The sequence below is a fragment of the Crotalus tigris genome, unplaced genomic scaffold (genome assembly GCF_016545835.1).
Source record: "Crotalus tigris isolate CLP2741 ecotype Arizona unplaced genomic scaffold, ASM1654583v1 scf7180000017987.690289119674:8195010, whole genome shotgun sequence".
Lineage (NCBI taxonomy): Eukaryota > Metazoa > Chordata > Lepidosauria > Squamata > Viperidae > Crotalus > Crotalus tigris.
The window spans coordinates 2,568,513-2,587,958 of NW_024096758.1; the positions used below are offsets into that span (position 1 = coordinate 2,568,513).

The 19,446-nt window shown below is 38.9% G+C and overlaps 1 protein-coding gene and 1 long non-coding RNA gene across 11 annotated transcripts in view; one reads left to right on the forward strand and one right to left on the reverse strand.

Annotated features, from left to right (window-relative positions):
• Nucleotides 1–19,446, forward strand: part of LOC120309104 — an 81,623-nt gene that overhangs the window by 27,409 nt on the left and 34,768 nt on the right. For 9 of the 10 annotated variants that reach the window (XR_005557004.1, XR_005556999.1, XR_005557000.1 and 6 more), the window contains exons 5-6: nt 8,768–9,496; nt 9,774–9,947. Coding sequence is in view for 4 of the 10 variants with exons in the window: in XM_039345946.1 (XP_039201880.1) it covers nt 8,768–9,496; nt 9,774–9,946 (902 nt within the window). In the remaining 6 variants the exon portion in view is untranslated. Of the gene's footprint in view, nt 1–8,767; nt 9,497–9,773; nt 11,443–19,446 lie in introns of those variants that run through there. The other variant, XM_039345942.1, reaches the window with a different exon arrangement.
• The window catches only part of LOC120309106, a 49,039-nt gene continuing 30,570 nt past the window's right edge, over nt 978–19,446 (reverse strand). The window contains exon 2 of the long non-coding RNA XR_005557005.1: nt 978–1,468. This is a non-coding gene — a long non-coding RNA (uncharacterized LOC120309106). The remainder of the gene's footprint in view (nt 1,469–19,446) is intronic.

The following is a 19,446-nucleotide window of genomic DNA, read 5'->3' on the forward strand; positions in this document are numbered from 1 at the left end:
GGGGTGGACTCTATCTCTCTCTCTCTGTGTGTGTGCGTGTGTGTGTGCATGCACGCTTGTGTGGATTTGGACACCCAAGGCACAAAGCTCTGCCAAGTCTGAGTCATTGTGGTTTTCTTTGCAACTTGGCTGAGAAGACACCAGGTTATTGGGAGAATTAAAATGGCAACAAATTTAGGGCAAATGGTCCTCGCTTGGACCAGGTGTTGTGTATTGACACGACTTCCCCACCCTGGCTGCAGAGCAGGAATGAAGACTTGGCACAATGCACAGCTCACCCCTTTTAAGTGAAGAGGAGGGAGTGCAAGTAAAACCAAACATCCCACTTTCTGCAGGAAAATGGAAATGTTTCTGTAAAAAATATAAAGGATACCAGTTGGAGCACAAATAGGCAGAAAGAGAGGAAAGAAGACAGGCTGATACTTGTGATCCTAATAAGGGGAGAGACAAGACTCACATGGAAGGGCTAGATGGAGCTGCATTGTGGGGATTGTTCCAGAGAGGAGTCTGGAAGGAACTGAGGCAGGAAGTCAAAGTCAAGGAACAGATCAAGGGAGCGAGCTGAGGGTGATGCAAGAACAAGCATCAAAGAGCAAGGCTGGGGTCAGAGCTGAGGTCAAATCATGAAGAAAGGGCTGCCCAAGGTACATCCAGAAGCAAACCCACTTGGAAAGATGTTGTTGCTCAGCAAAGGCTAATTCATACTGGAAGCCCTTTAGGTAGTCCAGAAAATCCAAGGGCCAAACTGGAGAAGAGTTGACAGCTGGCTGGGAGCTGAGGAGATTTAATAGTGCATTACTCTTCCTTTAAGCTCTAACGGTTGTGGCATAGGGAAGTTACACATTCAGAAGTTTCCAGTTTGAATCCTAACAGTTCCTGACATACACAGATTTGGGCTTTATTTTGGCAGATTAAACCTCTGGAGAAAAGATGGTGCTAGTGAAGAAAGATTGATAAAATAACAAACAGCATGGGAAAAATGTTCAAAGATAACTTTATTATGTATGGGCAGCAAAGGAGAAGACTGGACAGTATGCTTCAACTTTTATAGAACAAGCGATTGAGGTGACAGATGCAATGAAGAAAAGGCTGATTTGTATACACAGAGCATTAAGCCAATATGCATTGTTTATTTATTAAATTTAAATTCCCCCCATCTTGGGAGGCTTGTATTGTTGATTTCAGTTTTACAGATTATGGTGAATCCAGCCAATGTAGATTATCAATAGTGGTTTTATGGTTTAGCAGTATATATGAGAGCCAGTTTGGTTTAGGGGTTAAAGCACCAGGATAGAAACCAGAAGACCCTGTGTTCTAGTCCCGCCTTAGGCGTGAAGCCAGCTGGGTGACCTTTGTGAGTTGCTCTCTCTCAGCCCTAGGAAGGAGGCATCTGCAAGCTACTTCCGAAAATCTCTGCCAAGAAAACTGCAGGGACTTATCCAGACAGATTCCAGGAGTCAAGATTGACCTGAAGGAACAAAAAAAGAGAATTCAAGAAATTGCAATGTGGTGAAAAACTATGGTTAAAACAAACTGTAGCCTAGTACAATATGTGAACATCCCCCATGTTTTGTAGCTGTTTGTGCATAATTAATTTATAAAAATCAAGTCGTGCTTAATCCACATAAAATGGGCATAAACATCATTTTGAATGATTACATTTCATTTAATTCCACATTCCTTTAGGTTAGGATCTCGAAGCAGGGAGAGTCTCCTTATTTTGACATGAATGTAGATTGTTGGAAGAGAGGGACTAGTTCAAAGTCACTCAGAAGAAGTGTGTGATTTGCACTTGTATCTGTCCAATATTATAGTGCAGGGGTGTCAATCTGCCGGCCCACAGGCCAGATGCATCATAGCAAAACCACGTCCACCCCATTGCAGGCAATGGCAAAAAAGTCACAATGCATTGTGACATGTCGCATGACGTTGCGAGTTTGACACCCCTGCTATAGTGTGTTCTTCATTATCAAAGTGCTTAGCCATACAACAAACTAACCTTGGACCAAGTGGACCTCCATATTGAACCTAAGCAATAGCACTAGAGGTTTCAGTTCTTGCAGCATTAAAGCAGATTTGCAGCAGGAATTTTCCTTCAGGAATGTTTCACAGTGAGGAGAAAGGAACGTTTAGTGAGCAGGCAGAGGAGAGAAGATGATGTTGGCCAGTTGGCACAGCTACTTTTTGGCCTTCAAGGAAGCCTCTGAGGCTCTTGGCCTCTCTGCCTTCCTTCCGTCATGGACATCCGTCTCCTGTTTATATTTTTAATAATTGGCTAGGTCAATCTGAAGGTGGGAATCTATTTCTTTTGTGTTCCTCTCTTTAAACTTATCAAGATGGTTTGTGTCAAATTAGGGCTAGTGAATTCTCATTCTGCTGCAAAACAAGTAGTTCTAAATTTTAACAACCTTGCTCTTCCAAATGTTATCATTTGTGCACTGAGTATATTATTAAATAAATGATGAGGTGCAAGACCTAAGAGTAAGGGACAGACCAACATCACCAACAGAATTTGCGTAGCTGTTACTCATCTCAGTGGTGAAAGTTAAGACATAAGATTTGGCCCCCTGCTAAATTAGGAAAGATTTTTTTTCATATATGTTTTTGTCTTGGAAATTAACTTTTTGTTTAAACTATTCAAATGGCCAATTCTAGGTAGTGTACAAGTTAAAAAAAGTGCAAAAACAAAACATCATTATACAGTATAATATTGTGGTAGAATAAGATGATCTGATTGTAACATTTGTCTGTTGCCCAAATCATACAAATCCTGCCTAATTGCCTTTTTATAAAAAACAGATTAAAGGACAGATCTTCCAGGCAAAGGGGGAGGTGGTTGGACATATGTGATATTGTATTTGTGCTACCTGGACTGAAATGCTATGTGAATTCAGGCACTGTTGGAGGAGGAATCTGCAACTGAAGATCTGATAGGAGCAATCAGGCTAAATTCAGATTAAGTACATTAAATATATTAATATATTTAATATATAAAAATATAGTAATATATTAAATCTTAATATAGATTAAATATTAAATACAGATTAGGTCAGGGCTTTTCAACCAGTGGTACGGGTACCACTTGTGGTACATTGGCACCTGGCAGGTGGTACGCGAACATCCTAGAAAAGTAGCGGGGGAAGGGAATGAGCTGAACAGGTGGCAGCACTGCACAAGCCTGAGCGAGAGATGGCTGGAGCTGCAGGGCTGTCAGGGCTCAGTGGAAGCACCAGGATCAGCACCAGACTCCAGCTGGAGCTCAGCACTGATCCTGGCGCTTCTGCTGAGCCCAAAAAAAGCACCGATCAGCTGGAATGTTGCAGCATCTCCAGGGTCTTGTGATTTACATTCAGATGCTTGGCAACTGATTCATATTTATGACGGTCACAGTGTCCCAGGGTCATGTGAAGTAACCAAAACCTGCTGCAACCACTCAGCAGATGGGGGGAATAAAAACCAAACACCCCCCACCCCACCCCCGCTGCCAATCCTCAACAGAAATGGTCACAACAATGAAAACCGCGGACAGGAGGAAGAGCGCCGCCGGGGGGGGGAAGGCAGGTGTCTTGCTCGGCTGTGCCTTGGGGGGCACTTTTTTCAGTGCCATTGTAACTTCGAACAGTCACTAAGCAAACTGTTGTAAGTCAAGGACTACCTGTACTTTATCACTTTTCTCCTTTTTTTCAGTCATCAAGTTTTGACACCTTGCTAGGCAACTGGTGGTACTTGGATGTTGCCGTATCCTAAAAGTGGTACATTGGGTGAAAAGGCTGAAAAGCCCTGGATTAGGTAAACCTGGCTCATAAACAGTAACTGTGAGATGGACGTTGGAGTCCTAGTAGACAATCACTTGAAAACGAGCCAGCAGCGTACAGCAGCAGCCAAAAAAATCTAATATAATTCTTGGTTGTATAAGCAGAATCAAAATCACGTGACATATTAGGATTGCTTTATAAAACCTTAGTAAGACCACACCTGGAATACTGCATCCAGTTTTGGCCAACACTTTACAAAAAAGATGTTGAGACTTTGGAAAAAGTGCAGAGAAGAGCAACTAGAATGATTAAAGACCTGGAGATTAAAACATATGAAGAACAGTTGCAGGGACAGGCTAGTCTAAAAAAAAGAAGGACTAGGGGTGACATGATATTTGAGGGGCTGCTACCAAGAAGAGGGGGTCAACTTATTTTCCAAAGCAGCAGAAAGCAAGACAAGAAACTAGAAGACCTCCAAGGTCCCTTCCAGCTCTATTCCGATTGATTGAAGGTTCAAAAGGGAAGATCTACAGAGGGAACTGGTTGATGAGAAAGACTGCAATACTTGTGGGGGGGGGGGAAGACTGGGAGTGAAATGAGGAATTCTTGACTAAGGGGCAGGAATTCCAAGGAACCCAGGAAAGAGGTATGTTTTCTTCCTCCTTTGTGGGCTTAAAAGCAGGCTTGAGAAGCAAAGAGCCGTGGTCGTGCAGTGGTTAGAATGCAGTACCGCAGGCTAGTTCTGCTGACTGCCAGCAGTTCGGTAGTTCAAGTCAAGGTTGACTCAGCCTTCCATTCTTCCAAAGTTGGTAAAATGAGGACCCAGATTGTTGGGGGACAATATGCTGACTCTGTAAAAATGCTTAGAAAGGGCAGTAAAACACTATGAAGCGGTATATAAGTGTAAGTGCTACTGCTATCGAAGCTGCCAAATTTGAAATGAGCATATCAAAGATAGTGTTAGACTCACATGAATGAGGAAAAGTTAAGCTATCAAGAGCTCCATTCTGAAATGCCTGTCTAGTTTGCTCAGCTAAGCCCATTATATATTTTAGAAATAAACACAAAACCCAAGTGGGAAAATGACTTTTGGCTTTGGTTTGTTTGCATGATGTCCTATATTTGTGCATGGAAAGCAGCCCAGAGAAAACAAATCTTTCCCAGTCAAGTAAGAAATTGGATTTGGGGAGAGAGAGGAGTCCATATCCACAAACGAAACAAAATGAAGAAAAAAAGAAAGTAAGAAAGATGATCTTGACAGAAATGTGTAGAATCATTACCTAGGCAAAAGGGGTTGAAACATTTTTTTTAAGGCCAGAGCAACAAGTTACATGCCTTCTTGCTTCACTGGAGTGTAAGAAGGAGAAGGAAGTAAAGCAAGTCAGACTTTCAAATCCTGTTATTATAGCCAATCTCAATAAAAGTAGTTTAGCCTTCATGTACAGTTGATTACCTGGTCTGGTCTACTAAGTAGAGTTGACAACAAAAGACATTCAAGTATAAAGTTTGAATGGACTTTCCATGTCTTACTTTAAGAAAAGGTATGTCTATAGGGGGGTGAGGTACCCTGATTAATAAACCTGTAAATCTCAAAGTTAAATATTTTTTTTTTAGTCTATTTGCTAAATCCATCAAAGTGTCACATAAACTTCTAGAACAGAGGTCCTTAACTTTTGTGGCTTGACAGCCCCGGGGGGGAGAAAGGGGAACCGGGATGTGTGAGTGGCGGCCCAGCGCATAGACATGCACATGCAACATGTGCACACCACCGTCCACGCAGCCTGGTTCTGAATAGGCCACGGCCAGTAGTGGGCCACGGCCCAAGGACTGGGGACCCTGATCTAGAAGCTTCCTGTGCTAAAAATGAATGAAAGACAGATTTGCTATTAGGAAGCTGTTGGACATTATTAATGTTGTATTTGTGCTGTGTGGATAGGAGGTGCTACAGGCTTCTCTGAAGCAGCCCTTATCCTCTGAATTGAGGCCCTTCTCAAGATGGGCCCAACCTGGCTGTTGTGTAGAAGAGCCGTGAAGACCTGGCTCTTTACCCAAGCATTCAGTGGGGGAGCATGAGATCCCTCACTTCATGAGGTATGCCATCTATTATTTTTGTTCTTTACGGTTAGTAATTTTATTATAATTTCTTTGATTGTTATTGCCTCCCAGAGTCATTGGGAGTTGGCCTATATGTACTCTAGAAACTTCAAGAATATATAAAGGCATTTCAAATACATGTTGGAAATGTGAATACCAAGAAGGGACATTGTACCATGCTTGGTGGATGTGTAAAATTTTTTTAAAAAAATCTGGATTCAAATGCATATATTCAGAAGATTTTAAAGATTAATATACAATTGAGACCAGGGTCATTCTTTTGGGATTGATGGGCAAACAGTTGGAAAAAATCTTGGAACTTTGTTTTGGTATATGATAACTGCAGCAAGATTATTATATGCACAAAGAGGGAAAGATTTGTCAATACATATAATGAAGGAATGGTTGGTGAAGATGAAATTCATTGAGATGGCCAAATTGATTTATTTGATTAGAGAAAAGACAATATCCACATTTATTGCTGAGTGGAAACCTCTTATGGACTTTATGTTTAAAACAGAAAAAAAGAACTTGTGATTTATGGTTTTTATGATTAGATAGGATAGATTATAGAAAGAAAAGAGACGTTGTAACTCTATAGAAAGAGGTAAATTTATAATTGCACTTATAAGTGCTCTAAAGAAGATTAGAAGCCACAGTATCTTTTTTTCTTTCTATTTTGCTTTTACTTTTTTCTTTCTTGCACTTTTAACTTTCTCTTTGATTTTATTTTTTTTCTTTCTTTATATTAGTTTGTATTAATTTTTCATGTTCTTTCATAAAACTTTTAATAAAATTATTAAAAAGTTGGGTGACATATAATTAATATATTTGTATTATTATTAAAAAATAAAACAGCATTTTGTAAAGTCTCAGTTGCTACATGAAGAGTGATTTCTGATATGACATTTTGTCACAGTATCTGTTTTTAGGACACTTTTCATTAAAAAGCCACCTTTTTTTAAAAAAAACCATAAATAAACATATATATTTTTTAATCTTACTGTTTAAGATATATTTTGTGAAATGCAGATAGCTACTGAGTTATCCTGCTTCACCTCCCATAATAGTTTTACCAGTTTGGGAAGATGGACATTTTTGATGTTCGTGGAGAAATGTTTGCAGAGAAATGTATAGAAATGTACTGAGGTGTGTGCGTGAAATCTAAGTGTTAAGTTTGTTTGGTAACTAGAGACAGAATGGCAGTAGAAGAGTTTTACTATGCTTTTAAGTTTTCACTGTTTCACATATAAAAAACAAAGGAAAGATAGAAAACACCAAGATACTCGTCCAGCAAAAGTGAGGCACGGTAGAATCTTCCCAGATGTTCTGTTCACTTGAAGGAAACGTCAAATTCTGATTTTTATTGGAGCTGCTGGACTGGATCAGAGGGTCAAGTTTCCCCATTGCATTATTTCCCTCTTCCATCCCCCACCCACCACCCCGGGCCAGCTGCTGTAAGGTTGGGAGGGAGGGGTGTAGGAATACAGGAACCGCCTTTAAAGTCTTACTGGTTCAAGGCCAGCCTGCTAGACACAAATGCTCTTAGTTTTTTTATCTTTAGGAGAGGAAACCTGCTCAGCAAGTCTCTTGACAGCTTCTGCAGACAGTGTTGAAACCTGCTCTTTCGCTTAAGTACTTAACAAAAGGAACAAACTCATTACAAGTGTTGGCATTCAGCCAAATGTGCTTGGCCGCTGCAATTGACAACCTACAAAAGGTGCCCAGATTCTGGCCTGTGCTAATTCTTTTGCATGCCTCCCGAAGCATGTGTTAACTGGCACAGAATGTAGAGAAGACCCCTCTCAAGGATGGTGGGGGGTGACATGTTTTGTTCCCTACCTCAGTTTCCCGGTTGATGCTCATTACAACTGCTCTCCTGTTTTGGTGCTTTTTCCCCTTAAGGGTCATTGAACATACCGCCCCATACATTGCTAGGTATTTATAGGTGCCTTAACAGAAAGTTAAAATGTCTATATCTAATCTTGATAGGTTAGCTAAATATTTAAGTGACATAGAAAGAGGAATATTGGTATTGGTTCAAAGATTACTTATTTATTTCTTTTGGTATTATAATCTCCATAAATTCCTGGTAATTTCTTTCTTAAAATAAACATATAAAACATTTAAATAACCCCAAAATAATTACATAAAATGGTATGATAAGAATGTAGACAAGATTTAACAGAACAAAATAAAAATAAAAGCACAGTTGGTGGCTATTTCTATATCTATCTCTAACCATTGATTGTGCTGCCTCTACTCCTGTCTTACTCCTTTAGTGGCATTGATAGGCAATGTTGTAATAATCTAATTTCCATCCTGGTACAATTTCAAGCTCTTTCTGCCAACCTCTAATATCTACTTACAGCTTCCTTCTTCCAAAGCATTGCATTCTTTTCTCATGTATCATCAGCCTATCAACATAGTCCACATCTGTCCACATTCCCCTTCTCTATCCAGTTCTCTAACAGAATTCATATACAATAAACCTTCTCAACTCACTCTAAGCATAAAAATCTAAATCTTATACTCAGGGATTAGCCATCTTTTGAGAGATGCTGTTAGAAATTACAGCTTGCTGACACTTTATAGTAGGAAGTCTCATCCATTTTATTGCTCCCTCCTTTTACTTTGCCCATGCCATATCCTGAAGCTTCTTTCGTCCATGGGCAGCAGGACTATTCTGAAGCTCATCCTACTTGATGGCTCAACAAGATTTTATTCATTTTGTGCTGGTCTCTTGAATGTGTTTATCAGAGCCAACCTGCACATGTCTGCTGAGTGTGTTTGTTGCAGGAGAGATAGATCCTTGGGGACAAAGACAGTGTACTTCTAATGTGTATTAAATCGCCTAACCCATCTCTTGTAAAAGCATCTCAAGCAATGTATAATTAAAGTAATATTTTTCTGTACAGGTAACACTTTGCCTAGTCACCAAGCAAAGCAGCAATCAAATGGATTTTCTTCAGAGCTTCAGCAAGGAAATGCAGACTCTCCAAAATACACACAGGTAGTTAACTCAAGCCAACAAAGGATGGAGAAACTGAACATGAATCATCAAAGAGACTTGAGTCCACCAGCACCAGGTTCCAACAAACCATCCCCAAGCCCGCTGCAGTTCAGAAAACTCCCAGTGACTCCTAAAGAGGCCTGCCTGTCTAGAATGTTACCATTGACTCAGAATCCAGACAACCTAGTTTATGAAAGCATTGGTACTAAAGAACAGGAATTATATAGCAAGGATTGGTTGGAAGGAAGGACAGGCTGTCAGATGGCAGCTAATAATAATTCGATCTGTGCCATGACACTTAGATTTGGAGCAGGGCTTGTGGAGCTTGGTGGGAAAGATTCTGAAGCTGCAGGATCCAACAACATGCACGCGCAATTGTCTCCAGCTGAAACATGCCAAGAGTCATATGGCCAGTTGCAGGACATGGCATCTGAGAAAGAGGCCCCTCAGGCTCAGCTTGAGTCTGACTCAAGGAGACTAAGTGCCATGTATGCTCGAGTGTGCAAGCGTACCAAGGCAGCTCAGCCAGCGCAACCTGAAAATCATGATGAGCCTAAGAAACAAGAAGAGGAAGAACCCCCACCCATTCCAGAAAAATGTTTTGAGCACATCTATGAAAGCCTGAACATTGATGGTGAGATGAAGGTTGGGGACTTGTAGGTGCATCTCTTTCTAAACTGGAAGGCGTACTGTATGTTCTAATCTAAATGGGCAACTATAAGTATCATGCACTTACATAGAAAAGTTAGTTATGTACATTCATATGGTGTTCATAAATATCTGTGGTATATATATGCTAGTGAAGAGTTACTGAAATGTAAGCTTTTTTTTTTTTAAACCAGTTCAAGCTATTTTCCATCTTTTCAAAATCATGGTTCTAGAAATACTATCCTTTTCTTCCACTTCTGTAGCAAACACTTTTCCCCCTTCTGACATCAATTCTGACTTTCCTGGGCCTTTTTTCATTGACTGGCCAACTTGGAAGCGTTCCTCTGGCAACGGCAGGGCCGAGATGGTGGCCACCAAAAAGATAAAGAGGCCTTTAGAATCGATAAATTCAAGACTCCAGCTGGTTACGAAATAAGGTAAATATGTACTTGGATATAAAAAAACTAGTATATGTTATCCTAACTGTGCTGCTTTGAGAAAGTCAGAAATTGAGTACTATGCTATGTTGGCCAAAACTGTTGTGCATAACTACAGTGGCAACAATATTGAACTGGAAACAACTTGTGGGAAGTACTACAGAGTATGTACACTTGCTATAATTGACCCAGGTGACTTTGACATACCGTACTTTCCGGCGTATAAGACGACTTTCGCAAGCTTTAAAATTGGCGCTGAAGACGGGGGTCTTATACGCCAAGTCGTCTTGTACGCCGGAAATAACGGTAGTTTCCGGCGTATAAGACAACTTTCTAGGCATGCGACTCGGCACCGAAGACGGGGGTCGTCTTATACGCCGGGTTGCCTTATACGCTGGAATATACGGTAATTAGAAGCATGCCAGAACATGAGAAGTAAAGAAGTAAAAGTTTACTTAATAAGTTTATTAAATAAAATTAATAAACTTAAATTCTGTGTAATAAAACTGGCTATAAATCTAAAAAAAATCTGATTTCCCTGGGAAAAAGAGCTAAAACCAGTTTATCTTTGTGGTACAGAGATGATGTTCATCATATGATAATACCCCTGAACTCATTTCGACCTCTAATTTGATGGATGTGGAAAGTGTGTTTTAGAAAAAAGCAGACAGGACTGAACAACCATGTGCATAACTGACTATGTTCTTGACTCATCTGTCTTTCATCTTGCAATTAAGGAAACAGTAGCAGGATTGTTATCAGTAGTGGGTGGAGCTTACAGCTTTATAGAAAGCAAGAGTGATCTGTAAATTCAAGATGGAAAGCAGTCAATTTTAAGTTTTTTTAGCAGCTTGATACTTTCTGTGATTACAACCCCCTATCATTTCCACAAGGGAGGATACTGTGAAGGATATGGAGGTCTCCAAGACTGTTAGATATTGGACTCTCCAAAATCTGGGTCCTTTCTTGGCGAATACACTGGGAATGATAGGTTTTATAATCTCAAACCTTCCATAATCTGTAAGCATAACGTAGGCGATGGCACTGGCATACAGAAACCCAAAAGGACTAGGATTGGGAAAAGTAGCTTTAAGTAACTGTAAGCCTGGGTTTTTATGTGGGATTTTACATCATTACTCAGTTGTGGCTCTCCTATTTGAATACTGTATGTTCAGAATTGTCTTCCACAATTTCTGCCACAATTTAATTCTAAAATCTAAAGAGGGAAGAGGGGAAGAAATAATTTCTGAGTCTTGGAACGTACATTCAACTAACGACACCTTTGGGTAATTATTTTGCTCACTAAAATGAGAAACTGCATTATACCAATGATAGGGGACATTTCGCATTCTGTCAAATTGTAATATTAAAGATATACCAAATCTATAGCATGTGTTTCAAATACGTATTTAATCTATTTTTTTAAATAACTTATCTTCACTTTTTGCATTGACAAAGGAATCAAGGCAGCTAATAAAATTAAAATGGGCTTGAATACCAGCATCAGTAACTTGATTATTGTTTGTTTATTCATACAGTTTATAGGCCACATATTTCCCAATTATTCTGGGCATCTTACAATTAAAAGTGTGTGTGTGTGGGGGGGAACCCAGACCAAGGAATTCATAAATGTTCCAAAGACAAAATATACCTCTTGCACAGAGAAGGCACACTGCTTAATTACTTAATAGGACCTGAAGTACATCCACTTTGCCCAGTCTCGCTGGATGATCAGAAATAACTGGAGACAATTGGTTGCTCAAACAATCAGGCCCTATGCCATGAAAAGCTTTATGGGTGAGAAGCAGCCCCCACAATTAGACAAAAATTAAAACATTGGCAGTGTTGCAAAGACTCCACTACCCGGGTCCCAAGGGCAAAACCAACAGGTAAGTATCCAACCGCAGCACAGAGAACAACTTTCCAGCACCAGTATGGTTTCAAGCTGGATGAAACAGACTCACAGATGTCTCCACCCAGCCTGGCAGTGCTCCCATATCACCTGAAGTCTCCAGCTCCTTTTCAGCAACCTCTTCACTGTCCACCCCACTGGACAAAAGCACCCAAAGGGTTAAATACTACCCGGGCCAAATGTCCAGACTTGGTACCAATGGGGCAATAGAAAGTCCTCTAAGTCTGGGGGTTTGTCAGAGGTGTTTACAATAGAGAAGGGGACTAGGCAGGGTTGCCCATTGTCACCATTGCTGTTTGTTTTAACCATGGAAATACTGTTGATTAAAATTCGAGAATCACAGCAAATAAAAGGAATAGAAGTCAATAAAAAAGAATATAAATTAAGGGCTTTCGCAGATGACTTGGTGGTTACCTTATCTCAACCTACTTATTCTGTAATAGAGTTATTACAATTGATACATCAGTATGGACAGGTTTCGGGTTTTAAAATTAATAACAATAAGACTAAAATATTGCCTAAAAATATGACTAATCTGGATAAGCAGACTTTGGTTAAGTTGACAGATTTTGAGGTTGTCAATAAGGTAAAATATCTGGGGGTTATTTTATCTGTTTCTAATGCAAAATTGTACAAAAATAACTATGAAAGGCTGTGGGTCAATATACAAAGAGATTTGGAAAATTGGGAGAAGTTGCAATTATCTCTTTTGGGAAGAATTGCGGCGATCAAAATGAATGTTTTGCCAAAGTTTCTTTTTTTATTTCAAATGATACCTATTTTAAAGAATGAGGTTTATTTAAATGAATGGCAGAAAGGTATTAACAAATTTATCTGGGCAGGGAAAAAACCAAGAGTAAAACTTAAAATTATACAGGATATTCGTGAGAGAGGTGGACTCAAGGTACCGAATTTGAAATTGTATTATGATGCTGTGGTTTTAACATTAATAAGTGATTGGGTTAATTTAACAAATGTAGAAATACTCCTCTTAGAGGGTTGGGATTTACTTTTTGGATGGCATTCCTATTTAATTTTTAATAAAAAGGTTGATAGGGTCTTTAAATCTCACATTATAAGGATTTCTTTACTTCGGGTTTGGAGAAAATATTATAGAAGTGATTTAAAAATTCCACTATGGGCTATACCGGGGCATGCGATAGAAGGGATAAGGAGAGGAGTTAAGATGGATAGCGTTTTTTATGCACAATTATTTAGATGGGATGGTAAAAATTGGCAATTAAAATCTTTGGAAGATTTAATACAAGAAAATAGTATTTATTCATGGTTTTATTATAGACAAATAGTGGAGAGGTGGAAGATAGATCGTAATGTGAGTTTGCTTAGAGAAGATGAGAATTTATTAAAACAAATAAAAGATCAAAGACGAACCCATATTAACAGAATTTATGGGGTGTTAGTAGAATTGGATTCAGAAGTAGAATTAGTTAAAGAATGTATGGTTAAATGGGCACAAAATTTTGATGAACCGGTTCTATTAGATACCTGGGAAATTATTTGGGTGAGGAATGTTAAATTTACACAAGCCCAAAATTTAAGGGAAAATTTTTACAAAATGTTTTATAGATGGCACCTTGATCCACAAAAAATGTCTCGTATGTATCCTGACTTACAGCCTAAATGTTGGAGATGTGGATGTTTGGATGCTACTTATTATCATATCTGGTGGTCATACAAAAATATAAAAGCTTTTTGGATTAAGATATGGTGGAATATTCAAAGAATTTTTAGAAGAAGGGTAAAATTTACCCCACAACTGTTTTTGTTAGGTATTGTTTCTGATTGTGATACTAAAGAGACTATATTGATGTTAAATTTAATCACAGCGGCAAGGTTGTTAGTAGGGCAATGTTGGAAGAAGGAATCTTTGCCTACCTTGCAAGAGTGGTTTTTTAAAATTTCTTATTTGGTGGAAATGGCAAAGATTTCGGCTTTCTTGAAAGACCAATCACAAGAGAAGTATTTTTTGGTATGGAAAAAATGGATAGACTTTATACAATATAAGTTGGATATAAAAAAATATTATTTAGCTTTTCAATAATTTATACTTAAAATTTAAGATATCTTATAGACTTTTTCCCTTTTTCTTTCTTCCTATTTTCTTGTATTTTCTTGTATTTTTGTTTTTTTATACATATATTATTGTTAACTAGTTTACAATTTGTTTAATTAATGTATTTAGATTTGTTTATGGTTTATATTTGTTTTAAGACTTTTTGAAAAAATATTAATTAAGCCTATATTCAGCTCTGGGAAGCTCGGGGGAGGGCATGGGAGGGTTGGGGGGGCTCGAGGAAGGGAACCGTATTGTTTTGTAAAATTTAAAAATTTTCAATTAAAAAAAAAAAAAGAAAGTCCTCTAAGTCTTAGGTAGACCTGCACCTCAGAAAGCTGGCAGTCCTACTGCAACCAGCCACGTTCTGTTAATTGGTGATCGTGAACTTTGCCTAATCTTCCCAACTGTAGATCACCTCATATCCAGTTGGCAGGGAAACCAAGCCATGCTCAGTTTTAGACCTCAGGTCATTCCTTCAGTGGTTGCCAGCATGCTTCCGTTGGCCTCCACAAAGTGGCTGCAGTCCATTTCAAACCCAAGTATGATCCCTAGCATCTCCTTAGTCCTTCTGACTATCCATACTGAAAGTTACAAAAGAAAGGAAGGTATATGTGTACGAGGGTTCGAACATTATGGTTCTAGAGAATCAGTTCTCTATTAGTTTCTCTGCATATCACAGCACTCCAACATGTTCCTGGTGGTGCTTTTGAGCAGGATATTGGTTAGGCCTCTTGAACTAAAGAAGGTGACCCAGACCTGTATTTCGAGAATTGCAAGGAAACTTGGTGATGGCCAGCTGCTCTTCAGGCAAGACTGTCTACGAGGCTGATCTTACTGCCAGTTTTGTTTAAAGTTGAGATGATGTTTCCATCTGGTTGAACAGATTTATTCTGTAAAGCATTTGTAGTGAAGGCAGACTGAATTATATTATAAATAGCCCTTTGAAATAGAACAATAGGATAGAACTATGGCAAGTACTCCTAAAAGTAATTTAGATCTCAATATTTGTAAATATCTAGATTATGTTTTAAGCTTTAATAAAGTTCTGTTCAATTCAGGCATTGCCTAACTTCTGTGTGGCTAACTCTGGGTAGCTCACAATAAAGACAAATTCAGTTTTTTTTAAAAAAATGAGGATATAATGGTGAAAATAGCAATGCCTACACAAACATCTCCAAAGGTCACCCCTCAACCACCTCAGCTCAAGGCATGGCAGAACAACTAAGTCTTTAAAGCCTTGTGGAATTCCGACATAGTGGGAGCTGCATAGATTTCCTGGGGAACCTCATTCCAGAGTGCAAGTATTTTGGTGTTCTGATAGATCAAGGGTGCCAAACTCGCAACATCACGTGACGTGTTGTGACATATCACAATTTTTTTGCCATTGCCGGCAATGGGGTGGGTGTAGTTTTGCTATGATGCAGTCGGCCCATGGGCCTGCAGTTTGACACCCTGTGATAGATGGTATCAATTTCATTGATCAAATGAAGGCAGAGTGCATTAATCCTATTGAATCCAACTGGCCAGGCCAACACCTGGTGAGATAGTCAGTCCATCAAATAAGGAAGCACTGTGCTGCGTAGGGGTTTATAGGTCATGACTAACACCTTGGATTGCACTCAAAGGCATATGGGCCACCAGTGCAGCTCACAAAGCAGGGATGTCACATGAGCATACCAAAGCACATCCAACACTGCCTGCACTGCTGCTTTCTAGACCAGATGAAGCTTCCAAGTGGTCTGCCCCATGATTACTGCATTACTGTAATCAAGCCATGAAGTGACTGAAGGATCTCCCAAATGCAGGAAAATATTTTGATGCATTGAAATTCAACTTTCAGATTTCAATTAATAGTGGAAATAGTTTTGCAAAGAAGTGCTGCCAATTCAACAGCTAAAGTGAAATAACTATATAAAGAAAAATAAAGGTGTTTCCAAACTTGTTCTTTTTCTGCTTCCTCTTCTTTTTTAATGGAGAGCCTACCTTTCATTTAGTCTTGGTGACTGCCTGGACAGGTCCATGTAGTTTAATTGCCAATATTCTAAATGTGGTTTATCGCTGCCTTTTTTGCAAGGATGAAAAAGAAAACAACTGGCTTAAAGTCACCCAGCTGGCTTCATGCCTCAGCTGGGACCATAACTCACAGTTCCAGTTTCTGGACTCATACCTTAACCATATACCAATCCGTCTCTCCTGTATAAGTAAATCATAACACTTGAAACTCTTATCATCACTTCATTCACAAGCTGTCTATTGTTCTGGCTTAGTACAATTTAAAGTCAGATTCCTTTCTGAAACTCCTGTAGATGCACTGTGCTTAATAATTACTCAGTGAGGAATCCCAAGTTACCAGCAACACAATTAAAAAAAAAAAAAGATTTGCTTATTACTACAGAGCAGGCCATAATTGTGGGGCAAGTGCTTATTTGATGAAAGTTTTGTAATGCATTGTGCCTGGAATAAAGGACATCTGACTAGGGATTTCTGGGAGCTGAAATCAGCATAACTTGAAGTTGCCAAAGTTGAAAAAAAACACTGTGATAGAGCATTTGCCCTGGATGCAAAAGGTTCCTACTTTAAAAGATTTTAGGTAATAGAAGTAGAAGGATCTCTGTCTAATGCTCTATCCAATCCTGGGTTGGCAGAAGCAGCTTTCAGACTCCAGCCAGATTTATATACTATGGTTGTTCAAATATGCTTTTAATAAAACACAATTAGCTGGTTCATGCAGCATGCTTTGCCATAAACCATGGTTTATATAAAACAACTGATTTGCAAAACAAACCTTATGATCATTTAAGCTTGATGCAGAAAGCAGCTTTATATATTCATAGAACAGTAAAATTTGTGTGTGTGTGTGGGGGGGGGAAAGAAGCAAAGCAGAAAGTCTATTTTTTTTTTCTGACCTGATATCTTTCAGAGAACTATAATTTCCATAGTCCCCAATGACCACTATACTGCTTAGTATTTGGGGAGCTGGAGTTCAGTACACTAACTCTACAGGGCAGCACTTGAAAAGGTGTTTTTTCCGCCTTACATTTTTCTGTCCCTCCCATTCTTTCTTTTTTGTTTTTCCTGCAAGGAGACACTTATTAACTCTTCCAGAAGCTGAGAAACAGGAAGCAGATAGAAAACTCCAGTCAAGTCTATGACCAGCCACCCCATTCCTTGTAGAGTTATGGTCCTGAGCAAGGACAAAAAAAAAAAAAAAAAAAAAAGCTCTTCCAGAGCTGGATATTCAAAAGGGTTCTGGAATTGAAACAGGAAAGTTTGGTGGCAACCTCCATTAGGAAATGCCTAGATATTATTGACACTAGAAGATGCTGTTTCCACAAACAAAATGTTCTAGAGCCACTTGGAAAGATATATCACTCTGTAGCTTTTATTGAACACTTTGATATTTTTTGGGAGTGAAAGAGAACACCATGCTTTCTCAAGCACAGCAAGCTATGCCTTGTTCTCTGATCTTGTCACATTGAATTGGCAATGTGATTCCACCTAGCAGGGACCTATTGTAATTTCCAGAGTGAGCTGCACAAATGAGGTGTATCTAGAAAACAAGAGCAGTCTGGTTTTAACATCTTTAAGAGACTGGATGACTTGTTCTCTCTCTCTCTCTCTCTCTCTCTCTCTCTCTCTCTCTCCCCCTCTCTCTTGCTCTTTCTCTCCTTTACCCTCAGACATATAATGTAATTCTTTGAATACCATGACTAATTCATAATGTGGAAATTAAATAGCAGCTAGCCAAATATTCCTCTTTGTCGGCGATGTATTTGGGAATTAATGTTTTTAATATGACTAATCTCCTGAGCTTTGTGTACTGATGTACTCTCACAACAGGTGTCAGTGATCAGCTGTTCAAGGCCTAATTCTCATTGATGTGCTGGTGACCTGTCTCTGAACTACACCACTTCAGATTATAGGTGGGGACTTATGCAATTAATTGAACCATGAAATTTTGTCATGGTTTTATTCCTTTCGAATAAAGTTTCTCAGGGAAAATCCATCTCATTCAACATGCTAGTCTTCTCTTATTAGAGAGAAAAGGCTACCTGAGAAAGCCTTTGGAAATACATTGGCACTGGCAATGAAGGAGGGTCATTTTTATAGAAATGCTGACATTTTATGTACTGTTTTATTGATATTTGTGCTGGTAAACTGTTACTGTTGCTCAGAAGCACTCTTTGCCATTTTGAGCCAATCAGACTGATGAGCTACTAAATCTTATGAATAAATAAAACACTGCATTTTATTTGGATGTTTCTCGGTTAAATTAATCTTTGGGACTGCTACCTGAACTCTGTAGTGGTGCGCTGCAGAGAAAAATGATTTCAATGAGAATTAGGACATTAAAAGGGAAAAGAATTATGAACAATGAAGAATTTAATCTTTCTTTCAGCTAGATAGCTAACTAGAAGACAGTTGGTTAGATTCATGCATGGTTAATAGAAATACTTTTAGTAGAAAGTATACTATAACTCAGTATGTCAAGGCTATAAAAACAGAAAAGTAGGAAGTGATACTTAATTTTGGGATGGCACAATTAGTATGCCTCCTAAAGCATAATAAATTGACTTCTTGCTTAGTTTTCCTGAAACAGTGCATCACATGTAATTCCATTTATAGAAAAGCAGAACTGATGAAAACTAGATTGTGTATTTGTAATTCCTCTAAAGTTCATAAGGAAGATGGGGTTAGTCCTCATATAATTTCTATTTTGCTAGCTAGACACGGGGAAACACAGACAAGTGCATAGACTTTGATAAGGCAATGCAACAGTCATTCTCTCCTAAATGGCTGCCTTACATTTACATCCTTCTCTTATATAAAACTGTGGATTCATGTAACTGGGTAAATATTCAGGAGGAAGAAGGAACAAGGAGGGTCTATCTAGAAATGTACAAGCAGGAGGCTCAGATGTCCCCTTAGGAATGAACATGTGCTAAAATCCAAGAGCTTAATCAAAGAGGTAATCAATAATTAGTTTAGCTAATTCTGTATGATTATTTTCCCTATGGCTAATGGAATCTGTCTTTGGCTTCCTTGGTTTTAGAAGGGATTTTTTAGTCTGTTTCGCTTCTGCAAGACCACATGATCACACAGTTATCTCTTGTATGTCATGATTTTTAAGTTCAGTATTTCTAAACCTGGGGTAGGAAGATTGAAATCACTATCCTTTCTATTTCCTAGAGCTGTGCTGAAGGGCCAAGTCTGAAGAACAATATTTAAGATGTCTCCAACTTGACAATCCAAGAGGGTGAAAGGGATCTTTTCCCGGGCACTTTTGGAAGAAGGAATCTGCCTAAAAGATGTTAAATCAGTGTTTTCCACTTTGGCAGCTTCAAGACGTGTGGACCTCAATGCCCAGAATTCCCCAGCCAGCATGGCCATTGTTAAGAATTCCAGGAAGAGGCTACTATGATATTCCTTTTTTATGCATTGTTGGGCTAGAGATCTGCTGGAAATCATAAGGAGACCTCCCATGCTAGAGGGATTCCTATAATTTTAAC